The following is a 20919-nucleotide window of genomic DNA, read 5'->3' as shown; positions in this document are numbered from 1 at the left end:
AAAGACCAACTCCCTCCAGGACCATAGCCAACTCACTCCAGGACCAAACCCAACTCACTCCATGCAATGTCACCAGTGTAATATTGGTTCAATGTGTCAGTGGTGTAAAGTAACTAAGTACATTAACTTAAGTACTGTACTTATGTACAATGTTGGGTATTTGTGCATTATTTGAGTATTCCCAACTTCCAATGGTTTTACCTCTACTCCACTACATATTGGATCCACATATTGTTTTTTTACTCCACTAAATGTATTTGTTTTACTAGTTACTTTGCAGCTATAAATTATATTATAGTGTGTGTGTGTGTGTGTGTGTGTGTGTGTGTGTGTGTGTGTGTGTGTGTGTGTGTGTGTGTGTGTGTGTGTGTGTGTGTGTGTGTGTGTGTGTGTGTGTGTGTGTGTGTGTGTGTGTGTGTGTGTGTGTGTGTGTGTGTGTGTGTGTGTGTGTGTGTGTGTGTGTGGGGGTTGAATCGGTGGAGACTCTTACATTCTAACCCTAACCCTAACCCTAACCCTAAACCCTAACCCTAACCTGGGTGGAGGGTGATTATGCGGGTGAACTCAGTGGAGGAGGGCCAAAACCTTAACGAGGAATATAACAACACCTCTTGATTTGACCAACAATAGAATAAGACATCTAACAAACACTGGACTCCAAGTGCCAAAGTGGCCAGCGAGGCCCCCCCCCCCCAGAACCATTAAGTTGTTTTGTAGAGACAGTATTTAAAACTTTAACCAAGCCTAAAACAGAATAGAGTTAAAAGTAACAAATTCCTCAATATTGTACTTAATTCCTCAATATTGTACTCAATAATATTTTTTGGAGTGAGTTGGGCAAGTGTGTGGAGTGAGTTGGGCAAGTGTGTGGAGTGAGTTGGGCAAGTGTGTGGAGTGAGATGTCTGGAGTGAGTTGGGCGCGATTTGGAGTGAGTTGGATTTGGAGTGAGTTGGGCGGTTACCGGTGTGACGACTGGATAAATGTGAACACTTATTTGCTGTACCACCGGTACGCTCAAACGTGCATTCCTATCCAGTATGGACTGTTATTCATGTTTGTGTGTATAAAGAACGCCATGTACACAAAGGTCAGGGCTGTGTGGACGTGCGACAGAGGCGACAGCTTTCTCTGAACACGCCCACTCCTCGGACTTGATCGACAGCCCAATGAGCGAATGGGGGAGCGTCTTTCAACCCGGATACCCGGATGTACCCGTGGGGCAATTAGCTACGTCATTGTTCACCGCCGGACACCCGCTGGAATCAAGGAATGGAGTTAGAATGGATAATAATATGTTTATAATGCATTACAGGTAAGCGAATTGACGTTTTATTCAATACGCGGCCCTTTAACCGTGCAGCGGTCATGTTTTGCCGGGTTTAGCCGTTGGAAATGTGTTGTAGTCGCCTTACACCGGTTAGCAGCCAGTGATAGTGTCATGTCGGATGGACCAACAGCGCAATGAGAGCATTGAGCAGCACACAGCCACCGGTGTGGAGCCCCTCCTTTCAGCGACTTGTTCCGTTCGATATGGCCATTAAAATAAGCACAAGTCGTATGTTTTTGATTCATTCACTTGAAACGGGGTTATTTACGTTGCCACGCATTTCTTTACCAGCTGCAACGCGCGCTATGCTAGCGCAGTAGCACGTCTAGTGCTAGCGCCGACCGACACTAGGAGACACTCAGCGCTCTCCTTACAGGCAGCCGTGCTGTTAGATCATGTCCCGTGTTTACATAGGGTTATTGTTTTGCCGTTTGAATCTCAATAAGGCACCCCCCCCTGCCTGAAATGTTTATTAGTCAGTGGTAGAATAAGTACTAAACATTTGTACTGAGTAAAGTATCAATACTGCAATTTAGAAACACTGTTACAAGTAAAAGTCTGGTATTCAAAATGTACTTCGAGTAAAAGTATTGGTATCAAAATGTACTTAAAGTACCAAAAGTTAAAGAAGTCATTATGCAGAATGTCCCATTTCACAAGTTCAATATGATGTATACAAATCGCAAATATATAATAATCAAAATCTACAACGTTACTACTAACTAAGGTTTAAATAATTACAGTCGAGTAAAAGTACCCCAAAATTGTACTTAAGTACAGTGCTTGAGTAGATGTACTTAGTTACTTTACACCACTGATTACAGTCACGTTTTACTCGTACGGGATCTCGAGATCACATTCACGTTATTGTCGTTGGTTATCAGAAGTCCAAAAGTGTGATAAAATGATGTTCCATTCATAAGAGGAAGAGCTGCCTCGTTCGTTTGTGAAAGGCCAAAAAGTACCCTATGCCATTATGTTTTAGTAGCATTGTTAACGTTCCACCGTTACCATGGCGTTTTCAATGAGGTTTTGTGCGCGCGTAGTGTACCTCAGTCACTTTATTGTTGACTTGGACTTTAAATGTAATGTTGTTGATCCGTCTGTGTTCATAATTTGACACCTGCGGCTGAAATGATGTTTTATATAACCGCTTTGGTACGCTGCGTGTCAGAGGCCTAGTCGTCGTTTGCTAGCTTGTAAACCCCAGTCAGTGGGAACCAGACAGCGTTGCCAGATTCTGTGAGAGAAATAAGCAACCATGTATAGGAAAACAAGCCCAAAAGAAGCAACTAAATAGGCCACATCATGAGCACTTTAAACCTATATGCGTCGGCTATTTGAAAATAGCGGATCTACAAGTTCACAGATCTGCTATTTTTTTTAAACTCTTGTTATAAAATGTGGAATACTTTTTATTGTTTTTGAAACATTCTAACAACACAAATGCTCCCTTTGGCATAAAACATGTCCATGACTGGTTTAAATATTAAGATTTAAACAATAAAAAAAGCACGCCTAAGTAAGCAACAACACTTTAGAAACAAACCCAATTAACCGCAACCCGCAACTACCAATTTTTACAAGCAACTTTACAAAAAGAACAGCCCAAAGTCGCTTATAATAAGGCGACATGGCAACACTGGAACCAGCCTGCCGGGAGCAGGTGGGAGGGAACAGTTGTCGTAAATGTGCTTCAGACAGTCCAGTCAGGGTCAGGGACCATACTACCACGGTTAGTTGTGTTACATGATCATCTTAAGACTTTGACCACTGACTGTAGAGGATTAAACGCGAATTATTTCGATATACCTAGCTGTTTCTGGTGTAGTTTGATGTTTGTACGTATTATTTTCAAACGTAGACGACGTAACGTCATGTCAGCCAGCTAGTGGAATGTTATAGTAGTAATACTATAAATAAATAAAACATAAACACTTGGCTGTACGATGCTGGGCTGTGTCACCCCTAAACATTCCAGATTCCGAGTCGAAATCACAAGCACACTGTGCCCGCGTTTTTAGTTTTGACTTTCACTTTTAGTTTTGACACTATAACTAGAAGTGAAAGTCTTTATCAGTGACTTGCTGTGTGGAAACAAGATGTCTCAATGAAGAGCTGTGTAGAAATGGTGTGAATAAACTTTTGGGTGCTTTAGAAGCAGCGTGCTGTGTTTTTCTCTCTTTAATCATTTTAAACTACACCTCCAGCACCACTTTCATTTTTTAAATGTTCGTGTTCTCCCTTTTCGACTATTTCCAGACTCACCATTGAGCAGCAATGTTGAACAATCAAAGGGTAAAATCCAGTGTTGAAGAGGCAGATATAGCATATAACAGTAGTCCAGGATGCAATGCTGCCACAAGATGTCTTGAAAGCATTGCAGCAATAATAAACATTTATTAAATGGAACACCTTTCTGAGAAATGTAGGAAACTTCAGTAGACTACAAAATGTAGGGGAAATGGTTTTACCAAAAAGGATTATACTTGATCACAAAACAACTCATTGAATACATGAAGCAATTGGGTGGAATTTTCCTTTTTAATGTGAAGGAAGCCACAGCCCACTGTGGTTTAGTGTACCAAAACAATGGCCTAGGTTTGAACAACACATTTCTCTACTATCTACTCTATAATCATTTGGAAACAGTTTAATGTACTAAAACCACCTTCAGTGGTGCCCTGACCATGGATCTCACGCACTGATGACTGACAATCTCTATTTTATAGTAGTGATATGTTTAGAGGCAGTGCATAACAGCAGGCTGAATCCTCCTTAAGCAGACTAAAAACCTATTTATAACGTACGCCTACCTGCCCTATGACTGAGGAGTTTCTCTCACAGCTTGCTCTCTTTGTCGAAAGAGAAGCAACCAAAATGTAATTTGTAGGCTTGGTATGGGTTTGTTAAACATTTAGACCGTGCCAATTTGATTTTTGTTTTAAATATATAAACACTATACTGTTGTTACTGTTTTTACATTAATCTGCATAATTTTTCTTTTGCAAAACAATGGTGATTTCTGAATTTCAACGATGTTCGATGTGGAATTATTGGAATTATTGTAGGTGACGGGTATACCTATGTCTGCTTATCGCTTCCGGTAACAGGTTTTGAAAAGTAATACTTTGTGGGTGATTATAGTGTATGCATAGGCATCAAATCTGCTTTTTTCGTCTGCATACATTGCATTTTGGAAGTGAGGGCCCCGCCTCATGTTAATTCAATTCATAATTGCAGAGTTTTCATTGGAGGTTCTTATAGAACAATATATTACACAACAATTTATTTTACCCACATTATTCAAATGGAAGCTCAAAATATGATGTAAGCCAAAATGTTACCCAATGCCCCTTGGTACTAAATGTTTCTGCAAACCTTTAGTCATTAAATATTACCTGCTAGCGGCATGTTGATAAGATTTATAACTTATCTCCCCCACAGCAATGAAAAATGACCATAGTTGACAGATCTTCTGAGAAGTCTGACCACGAGACGGTCGGCTGCAAGCGCTCCTCCTTCACCAGCGGAGACGCCGTGATGGACAGCAGCTGCTCCAGTAGCTGGGGAGTGGGTCCCTCCATGCCTAGTGACTCTCCTAGGTTGAAGTCCCCGGGGGGCTGCTTGGGCCCCACGCCTGGAGCCACCATCTACAACAACACACCCCATTCAGTGGACCGGCCCAAGGAGCAGGGTAAGGGAGAGCTCTGGTGGTTTATCGTCAGCTGTACAATTTTGCCATTTGACTTGAAACCTAGTGGGAACTGGGAAGCTATCTAAAGGACACACTGCATGATTTTGGCCATCTCATAAATTAATTGCATGTAACACTGAGATAGGAAAAAGGCCAAATCTTGTTCAGCCGCCTTGTCAGACTGTGCAAGTTGAACTTAATCTAGTACCTGCTGTCATGTTCGGTTGTGTGATGAAACTACAACCTACGCCTGGAGCTGACAATATCTGCATGCTTGTCTGACTGTCTGCTGTCAGATAGTGACTTTTAACACATGAAACCGGTAAAGTTGATGCAGTATTTTCTTCCTGTAAAGGTAGCACTTTCTGTTAAGACATTAATTAAATCATTAAAATTATTGATGTATTAAGCGGGATAATTTATAGTATTAGTGAGGTGGTCATGTCATTATTATTGAGAAAGAAATCCCTTTAGGGTGATTCAAGACCCCTCCGCTTTGCGTCAAGGTCCTGCATCACCCTGTCAACATTTATTTCTCAATAATGAGTGCCTCACTGTTCATTATCCCATACGTATTGAACATTACATTACTCCTCCTATAAAAACAGACATACAGTAAGCTTGAAAAACAGACTCCTATCCCTGGACTTAACTTCCAGGCCTATGTTTAAATCCCAATGAAACTATTAATTTAATGGCATGATAGAATACATTATCTAGCTAGCTAAATGATTAGTATTATCATTTGGCCCCTAATTGTGCTTCCCCCGTTAAATTCTGACCACATAATAATGTCCAGCTGTGTTTTGTTTGTTTTTAACCAGTGGTGATGACCAGCGGGGATGGCATTGGTCTTCCCCAAAAAGTTCTGTTCCCCATGGAGCGGCTTAGCCTGAAGTGGATCCAGGTCCACCGCATCGGGGCAGGACTTCAGAACATGGGCAACACCTGCTTCCTCAACTCTGCCCTGCAGTGTCTGACCTACACCCCTCCATTCACCAACTACATGTTGACACGGGAGCATTCCAAAACATGTATGTTGTTTTCTTTACTCCCTTTGGTGGATTATCTTTGTGATACTTTGTTCCAAGGCCGGCCTGATTACAAATATTCAATACATTATTAACCACTTAAGCCCTATATACTTAATCATAGAGGAATTGTGAAAATTGCCGATCCACAAGCTCACAACACGTTGCAGCTTGTAGATATGCTATTTTTAAGATTGTAATTAATTATTTTACATTTTTGGAATTTCTTTTAATTTAAGTTTTATTCTTCGCCTATAATTGCATGTCCAAAATAGGAATGCCAATGCCAATAGTTACAGTATTAAACTTTGAAGTAGATTCTTTTCAAATTTGTTTTATTATTAGCTGTAATCTAGAAATGGTTTATTTTTTACAGTAGACTGTTGCCTTAATCTTGAATGTTGTACCTGTGTTTCTCCTGCGGTAGGTCATGAGCCAGGCTTCTGTATGATGTGCACCATGCAAAACCACATCATTCAGGTTTTTGCCAATTCTGGGAATGTCATCAAGCCCATTGGTGTCCACAATGACCTCAAAAGTGAGTGGCTCTCTGAAAATCACTATAGTAAATGTTGAACTAAGAGACGAGGAAGCGCTGCGTTGGTCCGTTGCTGTCAGGAACTGAAACTGGTGCTCTTTGGAGAGTGTTCAATTGTAGGTCAAAACATTCAGCCTACTACAAAGGGAAGTTCCTTCCCTTTTGTAGTAGGCTGACAAGTGTGAGAATCAGGTGAACTTAAGAAAGATCCAAGGCACTGCGTTCAGTTGATTTTTTTTTTAAAGCCTTTATTTTGTCATGGCTTGCTTGGCAACGTTTAAAAACACCGGTGACTAATGCATCTCGTCTCAGGGGAGTCCAATGATGTTGCATAAAATCTATGCTATCCTTCCAACACACAGTAGGAGGCACTATCTTGCTGTTAAGTTTATTTATTTTGGAGGGAAAACTTTACAGGTCTAAAGCCTGGGTTATAGACCAAATCATCATGACATCACCTCAACTTAAAAATATATTTCCGGTTAGATAACAAGAGCAGCATCACACTGGATCAGTATTATATTCATTAACCTTAATTCTGGAAGAACAGGACAATTGACATGATATTGTTATTCACTCTTAGAAATACATTATTCTGTTCTAAATATCCACAGGTTGACACATTACCAGGTTGGTCTGTGTCCATGTAGCCTCTAATGTTTAAATATTACTTACGCAGGGATTGCAAAGCATTTCCGCTTTGGAAGCCAGGAAGACGCCCATGAATTTCTGCGTTACACACTGGATGCTATGCAAAAGTCCTGCCTGCCTGGAACCAAGTGAGTATTAACTGCCATGCTGTGCTGTAGTTTTTACTATTTGAGTATTTGAAGATTTTACTTTGAATGATTTGAAGATCCGGATCTGCTCCAGTCCGCGTCCTAATAAAAATAAGAAAATCAACAGGAAGTGTACAGTTGAGGCACTTCCGTGATTTTGTTGATCCCAGACCTGATGGTGTTTGCTGTTCATTTTTCCTTCTAACAGATTGGACAGGCAAACGCAGGCAACAAGTTTCATCCATCAAGTCTTTGGGGGGTACTTAAGGTCTAGAGGCAAGTTAATAATTGTTATTAACATTCTCTGTTTGATTCATTTATACAAGTTTACACACACACACACACACACACACACACACACACACACACACACACACACACACACACACTGCGGACGGCAATATTACTGCATACTGTATAAACTATACTGTTTATATTTGAGTGTGTGTGTATGGTTCAGTGATTTTGTCCAATAACATTGGCCTTTTTCCCCCCACTACAGTCAAATGTTTAAACTGCAAAGCAGTATCTGATACATTTGACCCTTTCTTGGACATTGCATTGGAAATTAAGGTAAGAATTCACTCTTGGTAGATATATGTATTTATTTTCACTGTATTCACCAAGTGCAGTACATGTACTAGAATGTGATAATAAACACATTTTGTTTTTGGTGTGAGTTTAAACTGAGTATTGTTTTTGCCTCTATGCAGACAGCCCCCAGTGTTAGCAAGGCTCTTGAGCAGTTTGTCAAGCCAGAACAACTGGAAGGCGAAAATGCCTACAGATGCACCAAGTAAGTGGCCGTTTGTATTATGTACTGTACTGTATGTATACCCACCTGTCTACTTAAGAACAGAGTATGTTCCTCTGTGAAGAGAGAACTTTAAATACAGTTCTTTCAGTGTAGAGAACTGCATTTCTGAAGGACATTAATGCACTTGATCTTGCTCATAAACAAGCTGTTTAGGATAGCTATTCGTTGTTATGGAATTAGAAATGGTATTTTCCAGGCCTGGAAATATAAAAAAATAAATTATCTAAAGTTTTGGAATGGAAACAAATAACGGGGACCCTGTATTCAAGGTAATGACCTATGTGGTCAAAACAATGTAGGTTGTCGGCCTCAATAATACATTTTATCTGCAAATTAAAGTGCCTTTATATACAGTACTAGTGCAATTCAGGTCTATCCCTGATAGCTAAAGATAAGTCATCCTGTGGTCCGCCTCTATTCTAAAAGCCTGTGTAATGATTTGGCAATTTGTCTACTAATGTGCAGGTGCAAGAAACTGGTGTCTGCCTCAAAGAGATTCACCATCCACCGCTGCTCCAACGTCCTCACCATCTCACTGAAACGCTTTGCCAACTTCACTGGAGGCAAACTCACCAAGGCAAGTACAATATACACACTTGCCCACTCCAACATCTCTTGCTAGGGAAATTCAGCTGCTCTGACAACTGAATTTCCTTCGGAAATTATTTTTGAAACATTTTAAACTTTATCGTCAGTATGATGGCCAAAACAGGGATGCCAGGTTGAATGGGGTTAACATAGCCGACTGTTGTTCTATCGTTATCAGGATGTCAGGTACCCGGAGTCCCTGGACATGCGTCCCTTCCTGTCCCAGTCCCAGGGGGACTCACAGTTGTATGTACTCTACGCCGTGCTGGTTCACTCTGGATACAGCTGTCACGCTGGACACTACTTTTGCTACATCAAGGTATTAATTATGTTGCCCCGACAAGAAACTCCCTCTAGCTATTCTAAACATATAGTGACTTAAACTAATATCACTTTACAAGATATCACACAAAATTGTGAATTTAGAGTCTTATCGATCGTCTTCTGTGTTCCTCCCTTAGGCCAGTAACGGTCAGTGGTACCAAATGAATGACTCCTCTGTGTCCATCAGTGACATTAGGACTGTGCTCAACCAGCAGGCCTATGTCCTCTTCTACATCAAGTGAGTACAAAAGGGGATATAACTGCTTTAATTTGAGTTTTTATTTCGATTTTTTCACAGTTGACCTTAAGTTATAATTAAGTAATTACATGTAAAATTGAGGAGAGAGAGAATGCATTTATCAGCTTGAATTTCACAGTATTACAATTTCAATTTTGTCTGCTCAGTTATGTTTTCATCACTTCCATTCACTTGTATCCTGTATGACTTCTCGCTACTGATTGGATGAAAATTGGTATCCCTGCATGAACGTTTTCTGCTCACGAAATTGCTGTAGAGATGGGGAGACCCCTCTTATTAAACAACCACTCTATACCATTGCTTACTATGGCAATATATAACTAACACGGATTGTAACAAAAATATCACTTACACTCCCTTTAACTTACATTTTATAGTATTGTATTGTCAAATATGTGCCTACATTTGGAGATGACCAACGTTATCGATACACCAGAAATAGACTATAAAATTGCTTCTTTTTTGTTGTTGCTTAATTCTTGTCTTTCAACCATCCAGATCTACTGATGTTAAGAATGGAGGGGACTACAGCCTCATAAGCCGCAACCCCGGCCAGTCGTCACCACGGCCAGTCATGGCGCCTCGCATCAACACCACCCCCCGACACCCCTCCACCGGCTTCATAGGCCCCCAGCTTCCCCCACACATGACCAAGGTACTGTTGCACACACTGCTGACATTCTACGGACCTATATTGTTGATTATTCAGCGCTAACTACTTTTCAGGTATTTTTGAATGTCAAAGGTCATATTTTCCTTAAAATGTGTTAGATCTATAAATGCTACAAAACATCAGAATATCCAATACTGTTTACTTAACAGTAGGAAACATAAATGTAAAGTAGGTAGGAACCATAAAATATGCAATACGCATTATTATTTTGCATTTGCAGTGGTGAATTAAGAAGGAAAAGTTCTTACAAATACGGACCAGATAAACAGGGCTGTACTGTAGGTAGAGTTACAATTCTTTAAACTGTTGTTTTGAAAGGGGCACTGTGCCAATTTTAGACATCATCTTTTACTCATAACGTGAAAACGTAATGAAAGGAAATAGCATTTCCTAGACCACTAGATGAAAAGAATGCCTTAAAAACGTTTTTCACATGTTGTGTAATATTCATGCAACGATTAAACAGAAGTCTAAAATGAAATCAATAGCGTTCCCCTTGACAAGTGACAGTAGCTGGCTAAGACATGAACATAATTTTGTTCTTGTGTCTGTGTTGCACAGAATACCCTCCACATCAATGGGAATGGCTCTTTAAGAGACTATCCCTCCAGCTCTAAGCCTAGCACCAGCAGCAGTGGTCTGGGTAAACCCAGCCACGGACTTGCCTCCTCCACCATCTCCCACCGTCCCACCGCGCTCCCACACGCAGACATGCGGCGGAAGCTCTCCTTCTTCATTGGCCAGGCTAAACAGAGCCGCCCGTCCTCGTTAGCGACAGAGATGTCATCCTCTTATGGCCAGCCTCCCTCTTCCTCTCAGTCTACCTCAGACGTCCGCTCAGACCTCCACTTCGTCCCACGTCAGGTTCATCACGTCAACGGCACCTCTTACGGTAATGGGGACCACCACCGCGGAGGGAACGGAGCATCGTTCTTGGTGCCGTACGGCCACGAGTCATCTGACGAGTCAGACCAGGAGGGTTCCATAATGGAGAATGGCTGCCAGGCCAAGTCACACTTCAATGGGAGGAATGGAGGAGGGGAAGCAGCCGTCTATGGACCGGCACCGCCACCCACCAACGGTGAGACTGGAGCACACCGTAACGCTAACGGACTGAATGGGTCAACCAACGGTATTTCCAGGCCCAGTCAAAACGGACATCAAAACGGCCACCACAAAGTCAACGGACACATGACCCCTGAGAAGGTTCGCTCACATGTCCCTGGTGCAATATGTCTCGATAGTTCACACCAACATTTATTTCCATGCAATCAATACATAAATGTATTTTTCCTTTCTGTGCTGTTCAGGTCTCTGGCAGCAAACAAAGCAGTATATCTGGTGTGAATGGCAGTGCTACTAATGGCTTGGATTCAGACCGCGGTCAGCCCAGGTGAGATTACCATTCTGGCAATACAGTACATAATAACACTGATTGAAGGAATACATGGTAAAAGTAGTCAAGGAATTAAGAGTCCTAAAACAATGAGGTTATGCCACAAAGATAGGAAATGAGCAATATTTCTAGTATCTTGCTGTACAGAAAGAAAATAGGTTATTTCATTTCTAACAGTAGAATTCAAATGTGGAGAGTGGAAGACTATAAAGATAATGCAGAATATCCACAGAATCAGAAAACCTGTGCCACTCATTGCGTGAAAGCCTCGGAAAACAACTAAAGTTGAATGCTTGCATTTGTATTTTTTCTCCAGCAAAGAGTGTTATAGCTCTGCTACAAACCAGGCCAGCTGTTCGCAGGCCATCTCATCTCAGCATCCTGCTGCAAGCCAAGGCCAGCATCTCTCCACCGATGACATAAGGGCTAAAACTCCGGCCAACCCTCTGCCTCAGCCCACGGTCTCCTCTGCTGCCGGCTCTCCCTCCCCAGCCACTGCCACCAAGAGCAACTCTTCATCCTCCCGAGAATCGACATCCTCGTCGTCACATCACAGCAACCCATCGGCCTCGTCCCTCCAGGCAGATCACACTCTCGTCGCTAGCGAGGATGTCTCAGCCGCCTCACATGAGGCTTCAGCACAGACTAACGGCCTAACAGCAGTGGGGGTCAAAGGACAACCGGAGGTTGGGGAATCCCACATGAACAAGCCCAGCTCTAGAGGCAGCGTAAAGGAGAGGCGATCTTCGCGGGATAAAGAGAGGCCGTACCCTTCCACCGACTGGAGCCAAGAGCGGGACAGGGAGAGACACTACCGCGACAGGAGCCGAGAGCGAGACTCGGACGCAGACCGCTACCGCTACAAACGGGACTATCGCCATCGTCATCATCATACCGACCACCACCATCGGCGCAACTCCTCCCACCGAGACCGCTCGCCCGCGCACGACCGGGACCGCCACTACCGCGACTGGGAGGGCGAGCGCCGCTGGGAGCGCACCAGTGTCCACCACCCCAGGGAGCGCGATCGCGACCGCTGCTACCACCACTACCATCGCCACCACTCCCGAGACGAGCGCGAACGCGAGCGGCAGGGACACGGCGCCCGCTGGAAGGAGGACGGCCGAGAGTCGCGGGAGACCAAGGGCAGGGATAGGGACGTTTACCCCCTGAAAGAAGAGATTTCCTTGTCTGCCCCGGCGTCACAGACTTGTAACAAGACCAGGGGGTCTCCCCCTCGGTCCCCGCTCTCCCCTGCCCTGGGGCCCGCTCTCCCTCCTAGTAGGGAGGATCAGGACAAGAAAACATCTGCTTTCCTAAGCAAGGACAGGGACAACAGCTCAGAGAGGCTTCAGTTTAAAAAACACAAAAAGAGCAAGAAGAAGAAAAAATCGAAGGACAAGGACAGACACCGTGACAGCGAGTGAGTATTTTTTACCTTTTAACTATTTTAATAGCTGTTTTAATAACAAAACTAATCCATAACCCCATTTCCACCCACCGTCCGGGGCTATAGGAATGCGACTACAGGTCCCATAGAACCACGGCATTGCCCTCCATCTGGACTAGGGTTCAACAAAGAGTTGCTAGGGTTCAGGGAAGAGTTGTATAGCTCGGCTACAACCCAGGCGAGCTGTTGGCAGGCCATCTCATCTCAGCATCCTGCTGCAAGACGAGGCCAGCATCAAACTGCTCGCCCAGGGACTGACCGTGGCTTCTTGTGGGAGGACCAGTCAGACAGTTAGAAAATTGGACATAAAGAATAAGAGACAACAGGGCGAGGTCCTAGGTATAGTAAAATTCCTTATTCTGTAGTGATTAAGCAGAGAAAAAAAAAATCCCCGAAGAGTGAAAGGGTTTTGACTGAAGTCTGTACCACTCTGTCTATGGTTCAGGTTAAAGAGCTGAACTGATCTCTTTAGCTCAGTATTTCTGCTCCTTTCATTGTGAGAGGTTTAGGAGATCATCCCTTTTGCTTTGTGTTGTGTTTATCTGATTGATTGCAGCTGAAGCTATTGCCAAATATGGTTGTAGTGAAGCATGAGTAAAAACAGGAACTGACCGAAAGTAACAGCAGGGGCTCTTGCCAAATATGAGTACAGTTCACGGTTGAGACATTTCTGGATCAAATAGAATGACTCCTTCTGTTTCTTTACGGAAGAGCACTCCCGGGCCTTCATTCAATGGCTCGAATGTCATAGTCCATCAGGGAACTAGACCTTCCAACACTAACATAATAACTAATCACTCGTAAATCTTAAATTGATTGCATTTATAAATGGTTCATGAAGGTTCATATATAATTAACCCTTTTAACACACAATTTATACCGTCAGCCACACGACACTGGCACGTTCTGAATGAGCATCGAGTTTTAATTCAAGGTCTGTGGTAATGAGCGGCTCGACACTTTTCCACAACATCGGGCCCTCAACAGCAAAAAAGCGTAGCGTCAAGGTTGAGAAAACCTCAACTTAGACAGGTGAGCTGCTCTGCCCCGGCAGAGAGCTCATTGTCCACATCACAAGCAGGTTGCCAAGTTTACATTTTGTTTATTCAGATCTGTTATTTCACTTTTCCTCCAGGAGTTCAGATGTGGATTCCTCAGACAGAACTGCCGAAGGCAAATCTTCAAAACACAAGAAGAAAAAGAGGAAGCGCGACAGTGACAGCGAGAGTAGGGAAAGCCGCAAACGGCGGCGATCTGATGACGATGGAGCCACACACAACACCAGGGGCTCTCCTGAGAAATGCAGGCGCAATGGCGGCAGAGATGACTACCGTCTCGCTTCTCCCCTCACATCACCCGCGGCAACTGAAAACGCCACCACTCACTACCATCTAAATGAATACACAGGTATTGCATCACAACAGATTTAGGGTTACGAGCAATGTAGAACTTGGTAGAACCTGGGTATGACGCAGTATATGTCCAAATACTGTAAAACATCTATTATGTAGTGATATTGTTCACTCTCATTGTATAGTGAAAAGGGTCTCAAAATCTCACTTTTAGAATAAACACAAAGCAGATTCGAACAATATATAAGTATAGTCCCGGTATGTAATTGTGTTTCACCTGCTGTTGTGTTACTACGACACTGGTGACCTTCCGTCAGCGGTAATATAACATGAATATAAAATAAATTAAGCCATTTTACTTTCCTCAAATTACTATATATATACTATATATATACTTACTATATGACTTACTGTATAGTATGGCAGGTAGCTATGTTTCTACCAGAGTTCAACAGCGTTTTAAGATGATTTGACAAGATTATTGTTCCTTAAACACACTGACACCAAAGAGCCATCTTATGACAAAATACAGATTAGGTACTAAAATATAAAATATATTTGTCTTGTTGTTCTTTGTTTATTCTTTCAGACTAAACAGAATTGCAAGTACTAATACGTCATTGGTCTTTATCAGGACAGCAAACAGTGACAACAGAGGGTATTGTCTTATTTTTTAGGCAATGGCTGCAGCCGAACAAATTCCGAGAGAGCTTCCACCGCCTCCTCAAACGGCCTGTGCACCGCCATGAAACACTGACCATTTCCTCTCCTCATCCACGCAAAGAACAAAGTGAGCTGATGTCTTTTTTCAATATTTGATGGCTAATATCCTCTGCTGGCTGCAATGCTACTGTATCTTTACGGAGGGCAGTTATTATGAACATTAATAGCTTTGTATGAGCAGATTAAAATGTATAACCTGACATCACTCTCTTTTCTCTCCTTCCAGACTTGGAAACTAATTATGTATGGATCGGCGTCTCAGAAAAAAGAAACTTTTTCAACAGCAAAGGAATGAATCATGAACCTTTCGGATGCGGTGCTTAATCACTGGGGATATACTGTATTTTTTATTACGCATTAAAATTCTTTCTTTTGTTTTTTAAAGACGTTCTTATTGTCCCAATTATGGTTAACATACCCGAACATTTATGATGAAAACAAAAACAAAGATTAATATATACTGTACTTCTATAGACACAAATCCAAAAAGAGGAATGGAAACAAAGCTTGGAGCTCACAATATCTCCACTTCTGCTCAGCTGAAGACTCAGGACTTTTATCATCATACACTATCTCCACCCGCTTCAAGCAGACAAGGAATATGGGTGAAAGAAACACGTAGGATTTGCTGCGCACGAGACGGACCATGTGACTCATCAACAAGTTGGCGGCCACGGTTTGAAGATGTCAATGTATCTACATATCTGTAATGGAAGCCCTAAGCAAAATGGTGAACTTGTGTTTTGTTTGGGCTTTTTTTTATTATTCCCTCTAGAGAATGGACAATAATACGAGGAAGATGTTTTTTGGGATGAGATGGGAGGTGCGCGACAAAGGGAACTGGCTTCTGTGTTCGGAATTACCTCTACGACACGTTAAACTTGATTTATACTTTGTCACACAACAGTGCCACTCACTGAACATAATTGTTTAGTTATTAGCTTGTTGTTAGTGCGGCAAAGTATAAATTAGGCTTTAACCCTGGACAGACTTGAGGACATTTGTCTCCCACCCTCCCAGCTCTTTATGTTTCCATTACTGTACTGGAGCCTAAAATCTCCCTCACCTTTTCACAGATGTGGAGATTGTCTCTCTGTCATCCTTTATTTCTCTCATCTTTTCTCTCACATTTCTCATTTTTAGACTTATTCAAGCATTCAAAAAAGTTCAGAAAAAAAATCGTTGCTGCGGACCTTTTTTGTGTTTGCTTTTTAAAAGTAAAGAATAATGCAGTTTGTTTCTTTTAGCGTCCATCAGAAAGAATACTGTGAATTTGATTTTGAACTGTACTATCAGTTATTTTTTTATACATATAAAACAGTCCTGTATCAGGATTATCAAGAGTTGTTTTTCTATTTGTTGTCATCTTGGTTTGTTTTTAGAAATTAATACCCCCCTCACCACAACTTAGACCATTTCTATGGACGTAAGTCAGTAATGGGTATGGGTTTTGCTTTCTGCTTTTGTCTTTTTTTTTTTTTTTTTACAATCTTTGAAAGACGAAAAAAAATGTTGGAAAGAGCAGATGTTATACCTTTGGTTCAACAATAGCATGTCCGAATTTATACATTGTACAAGGTATATAAAAAAAAAAGCCTTAAAATACATTTGTTAATGTCAGAAATTGTAACTCGCCCCTTCTCTTACTCTCTGTTTTCACATTTGTTTACAAGTTTGTAGTGTGAACTGTGAAGTGAACAGTGTACACTAATGGTGGAAGACGTGATGCCACAGATTTAAGATGCTTCTGTCTGACATTTGTACAGCAGATAATAATTTGAGTGTATCAGTCTCTGTTTGGTTGGGTAGGTGAAGGGAAAGCCCACCAGAGTTGATACTGACTGAATTTTCCACAAGGCCAGAGACTAAAGGAATGATTTAGTATTCAGGCTTTGTGCTTCACTCACTAGACAGTTTTTTTGTTTCCCCCCACAGGTTTTCTAGCTGTTTGTTGAAAGGGGTTACCCCCCCCTTTGTATTTGTAATACTATCCACATGCTATTAATAGCACTGCAATTAACCAAAGACTAGGTTTAGCTGGGGTGTTAGGCTAATTGTATTTCAATCAATTCACACACAGCCTAGGTTTTACAATTCTTTTTTTTAATTCAAAATATTCATCAAAACAGCTAGGGCCAGTTACCAATCCAGTATCATGCCTACAATTTCATTCGAACGAGTATGATTTTCTCTGATGTTGGCTTGATCTCAGTCTGGGAAACCAGCCCTTGGGTTCCAGTAATCCTTCACACTATTTGGGCTTCAATAGAAACATCTCAGTATCTTCTTTTCAGCTTCACCTATTGAGGACTTTTAAGATCCTTCATCCTCAGTCAGTCCCCTTTTGTTCTATACTCCCACATGTCAAACTCAGTGCAGTGGGCTTTTGCTATTTTAAGACATCTCAACAGAACTTCCAATTGCGACACAATATGAAGATCCCATCATTATATCTTCACTGCTCAGTGAGGAGCTCAGAGAGGTTTCTCTTGACACTATTGTAAACATTTATGTTGTCAAAACAATACGAAAAATAAAAAATGAACGGGTATACTGTAGGCTACAGCCATAATGCTTTTACGTGCTACATAAGAACACAAAGACAAAAAATATATGTACATTATATACATGAATAATGTAAAGGGGAGGATTTGTTGTGTTAAAGAAAATCAGACAAAATAAATATGAAAAAGATATCTTGGTTATAGAGGTGTCTTCAAAACAACTTCAGAGCAAGGTTGTTGTGTTTTACAGTTTGAAGCCCATTTCCACCAATATGATGGGAAAAACATCCTGTAAGTGATTATGAGAAACTTGAAATAATGACTTGGTGTCTCAAAATAAATACTTAGTTTCTCAAAAATAATGAGAAACTTAAATAAGAATTCCCTGTGGCTTATTTTCAAAATACAGTAATGACTTACAGTAGTATCTCAACATAATGAAAAGCTTTCTCAAAGTGAGTATCTCCAAATTACAATATCTCAACATAATGATTTGGTATCAAAATAATGTGAAGGTTTCTCAAAGTTAGAATCTCAAAATGACAATCTCAAAAATAATGATTTGGTATCAAAATAATGAGAGAAATGACCTAGTATCTCATTTCGAGATACTACACAGATACTCACATTGGCAGAAATGGGCTTCCATAGTAAACCGCTTTAAAGTGATAGTTCACAGGAAAATACAAAATATTTGAAATTACATGATGTACTAGAAGTAAACTACTACAGATGAACCATATTTCCTTGGCTGTCATTCCATCAATCATTTTCATCAGTCTTTAAAGAATACTCTTTCTGTTACTAGTGAAACAGTCATTCTGCTGTTAAACAATCAGACCAGCTGATTCTTTTTACAATAATTAACCAACAACACAGCTACACACAGTTGCAGTTGTCAACAGCTGTTGACAGGATGTGTCACATCACGTTGACAAATGCTGCTCAGAACAGTTGAACAGGGTATTAATTGGATTTTAGTGAGTGGATATAAGTCCACTCATTTCAAGAACAATAGCGTATCAAACGCTGAGGAGATGTCGGTCTCATGGGATTCGATCAGATTGAGGGTGTCTGCTTGGCCACCTGTTTGTTATAATGCAGCATAGCATGGTAGATGCAATTCCTTTCCCACTCACTAGAGGGCAACTACACCATAGCTAATGGTGCAGAGATATACTATGGCTGCATAACTGGCGAAATCTGATCATCTTACTGTAGTTTGTGTTAGGAATCCAGTTTAGTCAAAGATATTGCAACCACAACTGTCCTCTCTGGCCCCAACAGAGCAGGTTGATAATGACTGAGGTGCATAAAGTCCAAATCTCTGGTAGGGTAAGGGGACAAACGGCTTCACTGCTGCCCCCCAGACACATCTGTCAAAAGCACTCTGCTGCTCTGTCCGGTGCCACCCATCACTGTGTGACTTCAGTCCCTCTGGATGAATGGGTAAGAGACCTTAATGATCCATCTGTGGCACCTGGGAGGGCTCTGCTGGTGACAACGTTGGCGGTAGCGATGCAGAATGCTTATTGGTTTATACTGTAGGCGGGCAGTCATCATTTCTTATTGGCTATCCTCCGCTTCCTGGTGGCCAGCATGTCATAGAAAGGGTCCCTGCTGATACTTGCTCTGTGAAACGGGGTGGGGGGGGGGGGGGGGGGGGGTCAGAGAGAAGGTTTTGTTAAGCGATTGCCCAAGCCTCAATATTAACACCAATTTATTGATATACCGTTTTTCAGCTCCCACTGATTACACATTTGCAGAGGAGATTTCACAACATTTTGAATTATATTATATTTTTCAATAAACATTGCTCCAAACTACTGCTGTAAACTCCAAAAATGACATTTCTGCTTGTATTTCCAGATGGAGCCAGTATTAATGCTACTATGCATTCAGGTTTACCCTCCACAACGAATATAACAGCGGAATATGGCTTAATCAGTCATTTCTGTTACGTCTGCTATAATAGTTGAACATAGTCTATGCTGAGACAAAATGCATTTGCAGTGAACAGGTTCCGGACTAGAAAGTATGTTTCATAATTGTGCACGCATCTTGCATAATGGAGCTCTATGATTCCAAATATTCCTCCCTGTAGACGTATATTGTTGTGAGAAAGCTTTATTCCCTGGGGGAGGGGACAGCTCACACACTGGCATGTAATAAGGCTGGATAATATAAGCAATGGTTTACCAAACAGCAAGACTGCAGGACATGCTGAGGCTGTGTGTGTGTGTGTGTGTGTGTGTGTGTGTGTGTGTGTGTGTGTGTGTGTGTGTGTGTGTGTGTGTGTGTGTGCGTGCGTGCGTGCGTGCGTGCGTGCGTGCGTGCGTGCGTGCGTGCGTGCGTGCGTGCGTGCGTGCGTGCGTGCGTGCGTGCGTGCGTGCGTGTGCATGTGCGCATGTGCATGTGTGTGTGATACTAGCCACAGGAGAAGTTGCCAACCCTGCAGATGAGTCAGGGAGACAGCACGGCAGCACTGTGTGTGTGTGTGTGTGTGTGTGTGTGTGTGTGTGTGTGTGTGTGTGTGTGTGTGTGTGGAGGAGAGAGAGAATGCGCTGACCACAGGCTAGTCTGCCACCCCAGCCAGCTGAGTCAAGAGACACGAGTCTCATTGAAGTAGCACACCCCCAATCTGCGCAGTCCAGGGACATTATATGGCATTTTTTCAGCAAAATGCTACATGTCATATTTTTAGAGACATACAGTAGTAGATACAGCAATTTGTTCAGCTACTGTACATGTATGGCACATTTCTTTGTGAAATAGCATAGTATGGCATTTTCTCTGTGACATACTTTAGTATAGTGAGATTTTGTTTTCACCAACATACTATTAGTACAGTATTTTTTCTTCACCGTTTGTGATATAATTTGTCTTCTTTTTTTTGGTAACAGTTTTATATGCTGTATGTTTAGTCAAAATATAAAAATAATTTGTTCCCCACTACTTTGCAACATTTGTCACTGTACATTTGCATATCGGCACTGTCGGGTGGAAACCTCATATGTCCAAAACAGTTACTTTTCAGGATTCAAGTAAAAAAAATGCACAATTAGCAGATCTACAAACTCGTCTGCTACTTTTGCCATATGACGATGAAAACATGCCATAACTACATTGCTATGACTCAGACCATACTAAGGTATTCCCAAGCTTTGGTGTACATTTTTGACAATGATATTGTTTAACTATACTCGATACATAGAGCTGGTCTTAACACAGTCTGGTATCGGCCTTTCTTGTGTAGTGTTTTCTTATTTGGAAATCTTCAGGTTCTGAAGGTTCTGCCCTCACGATGTCATCTCAAAGTCAGTTAACTCTAAATCACATGAACCCTGACAAATGCTCACCTCTTCCCTCTTTGAAATCCACTTAACTGCCCACGAAGCAGCCTTGTTCAAACGAGATTTTAACTTAGTGTAACTTAACGTCCGAGCATTAGCCGAAGATC

General features: G+C 41.8%; 2 protein-coding genes across 4 annotated transcripts in view; one reads left to right on the top strand and one right to left on the bottom strand.

Moving 5' to 3' along the window:
• Nucleotides 1-1227: 1227 nt before the first annotated feature.
• On the top strand, nucleotides 1228-15329 carry usp42 (ubiquitin specific peptidase 42). Of its 3 annotated transcripts, XM_084079332.1 has the most exons (18): nucleotides 1228-1313; nucleotides 4776-5025; nucleotides 5850-6059; nucleotides 6484-6594; nucleotides 7274-7373; nucleotides 7582-7649; nucleotides 7876-7946; nucleotides 8087-8169; nucleotides 8656-8767; nucleotides 8957-9097; nucleotides 9240-9340; nucleotides 9860-10016; nucleotides 10596-11240; nucleotides 11345-11427; nucleotides 11747-12853; nucleotides 14016-14287; nucleotides 14910-15022; nucleotides 15182-15329. In XM_084079332.1, exons 2-17 carry the CDS (start codon nucleotides 4785-4787, stop codon nucleotides 14987-14989), a joined length of 3582 nt encoding a protein of 1193 aa, XP_083935458.1. In that variant the 5' UTR covers nucleotides 1228-1313; nucleotides 4776-4784; the 3' UTR covers nucleotides 14990-15022; nucleotides 15182-15329. The 3 variants fall into 3 exon arrangements, with proteins under 3 accessions (XP_083935458.1, XP_083935459.1, XP_083935460.1); XM_084079333.1 differs by lacking the exon at nucleotides 15182-15329 and having other exon boundaries at nucleotides 14822-14955; XM_084079334.1 differs by lacking the exons at nucleotides 14910-15022; nucleotides 15182-15329 and adding an exon at nucleotides 12947-13219 and having other exon boundaries at nucleotides 14016-14153.
• A 139-nt stretch (nucleotides 15330-15468) lies between these two features.
• Nucleotides 15469-20919, bottom strand: part of cyth3a (cytohesin 3a) — a 39120-nt gene continuing 33669 nt past the window's right edge. The window contains exon 13 of the mRNA XM_084079335.1: nucleotides 15469-19091. Coding sequence (XP_083935461.1) covers nucleotides 19019-19091 — 73 coding nt within the window. The 3' untranslated portion in view covers nucleotides 15469-19018. The remainder of the gene's footprint in view (nucleotides 19092-20919) is intronic.

This window comes from Gymnoscopelus microlampas (genome assembly GCF_963454915.1).
Source record: "Gymnoscopelus microlampas genome assembly, chromosome: 14".
NCBI lineage: Eukaryota > Metazoa > Chordata > Actinopteri > Myctophiformes > Myctophidae > Gymnoscopelus > Gymnoscopelus microlampas.
The sequence above is the reverse complement of the archived record's forward strand: the minus strand, read 5'-3'. Positions and strand labels throughout refer to the sequence as shown.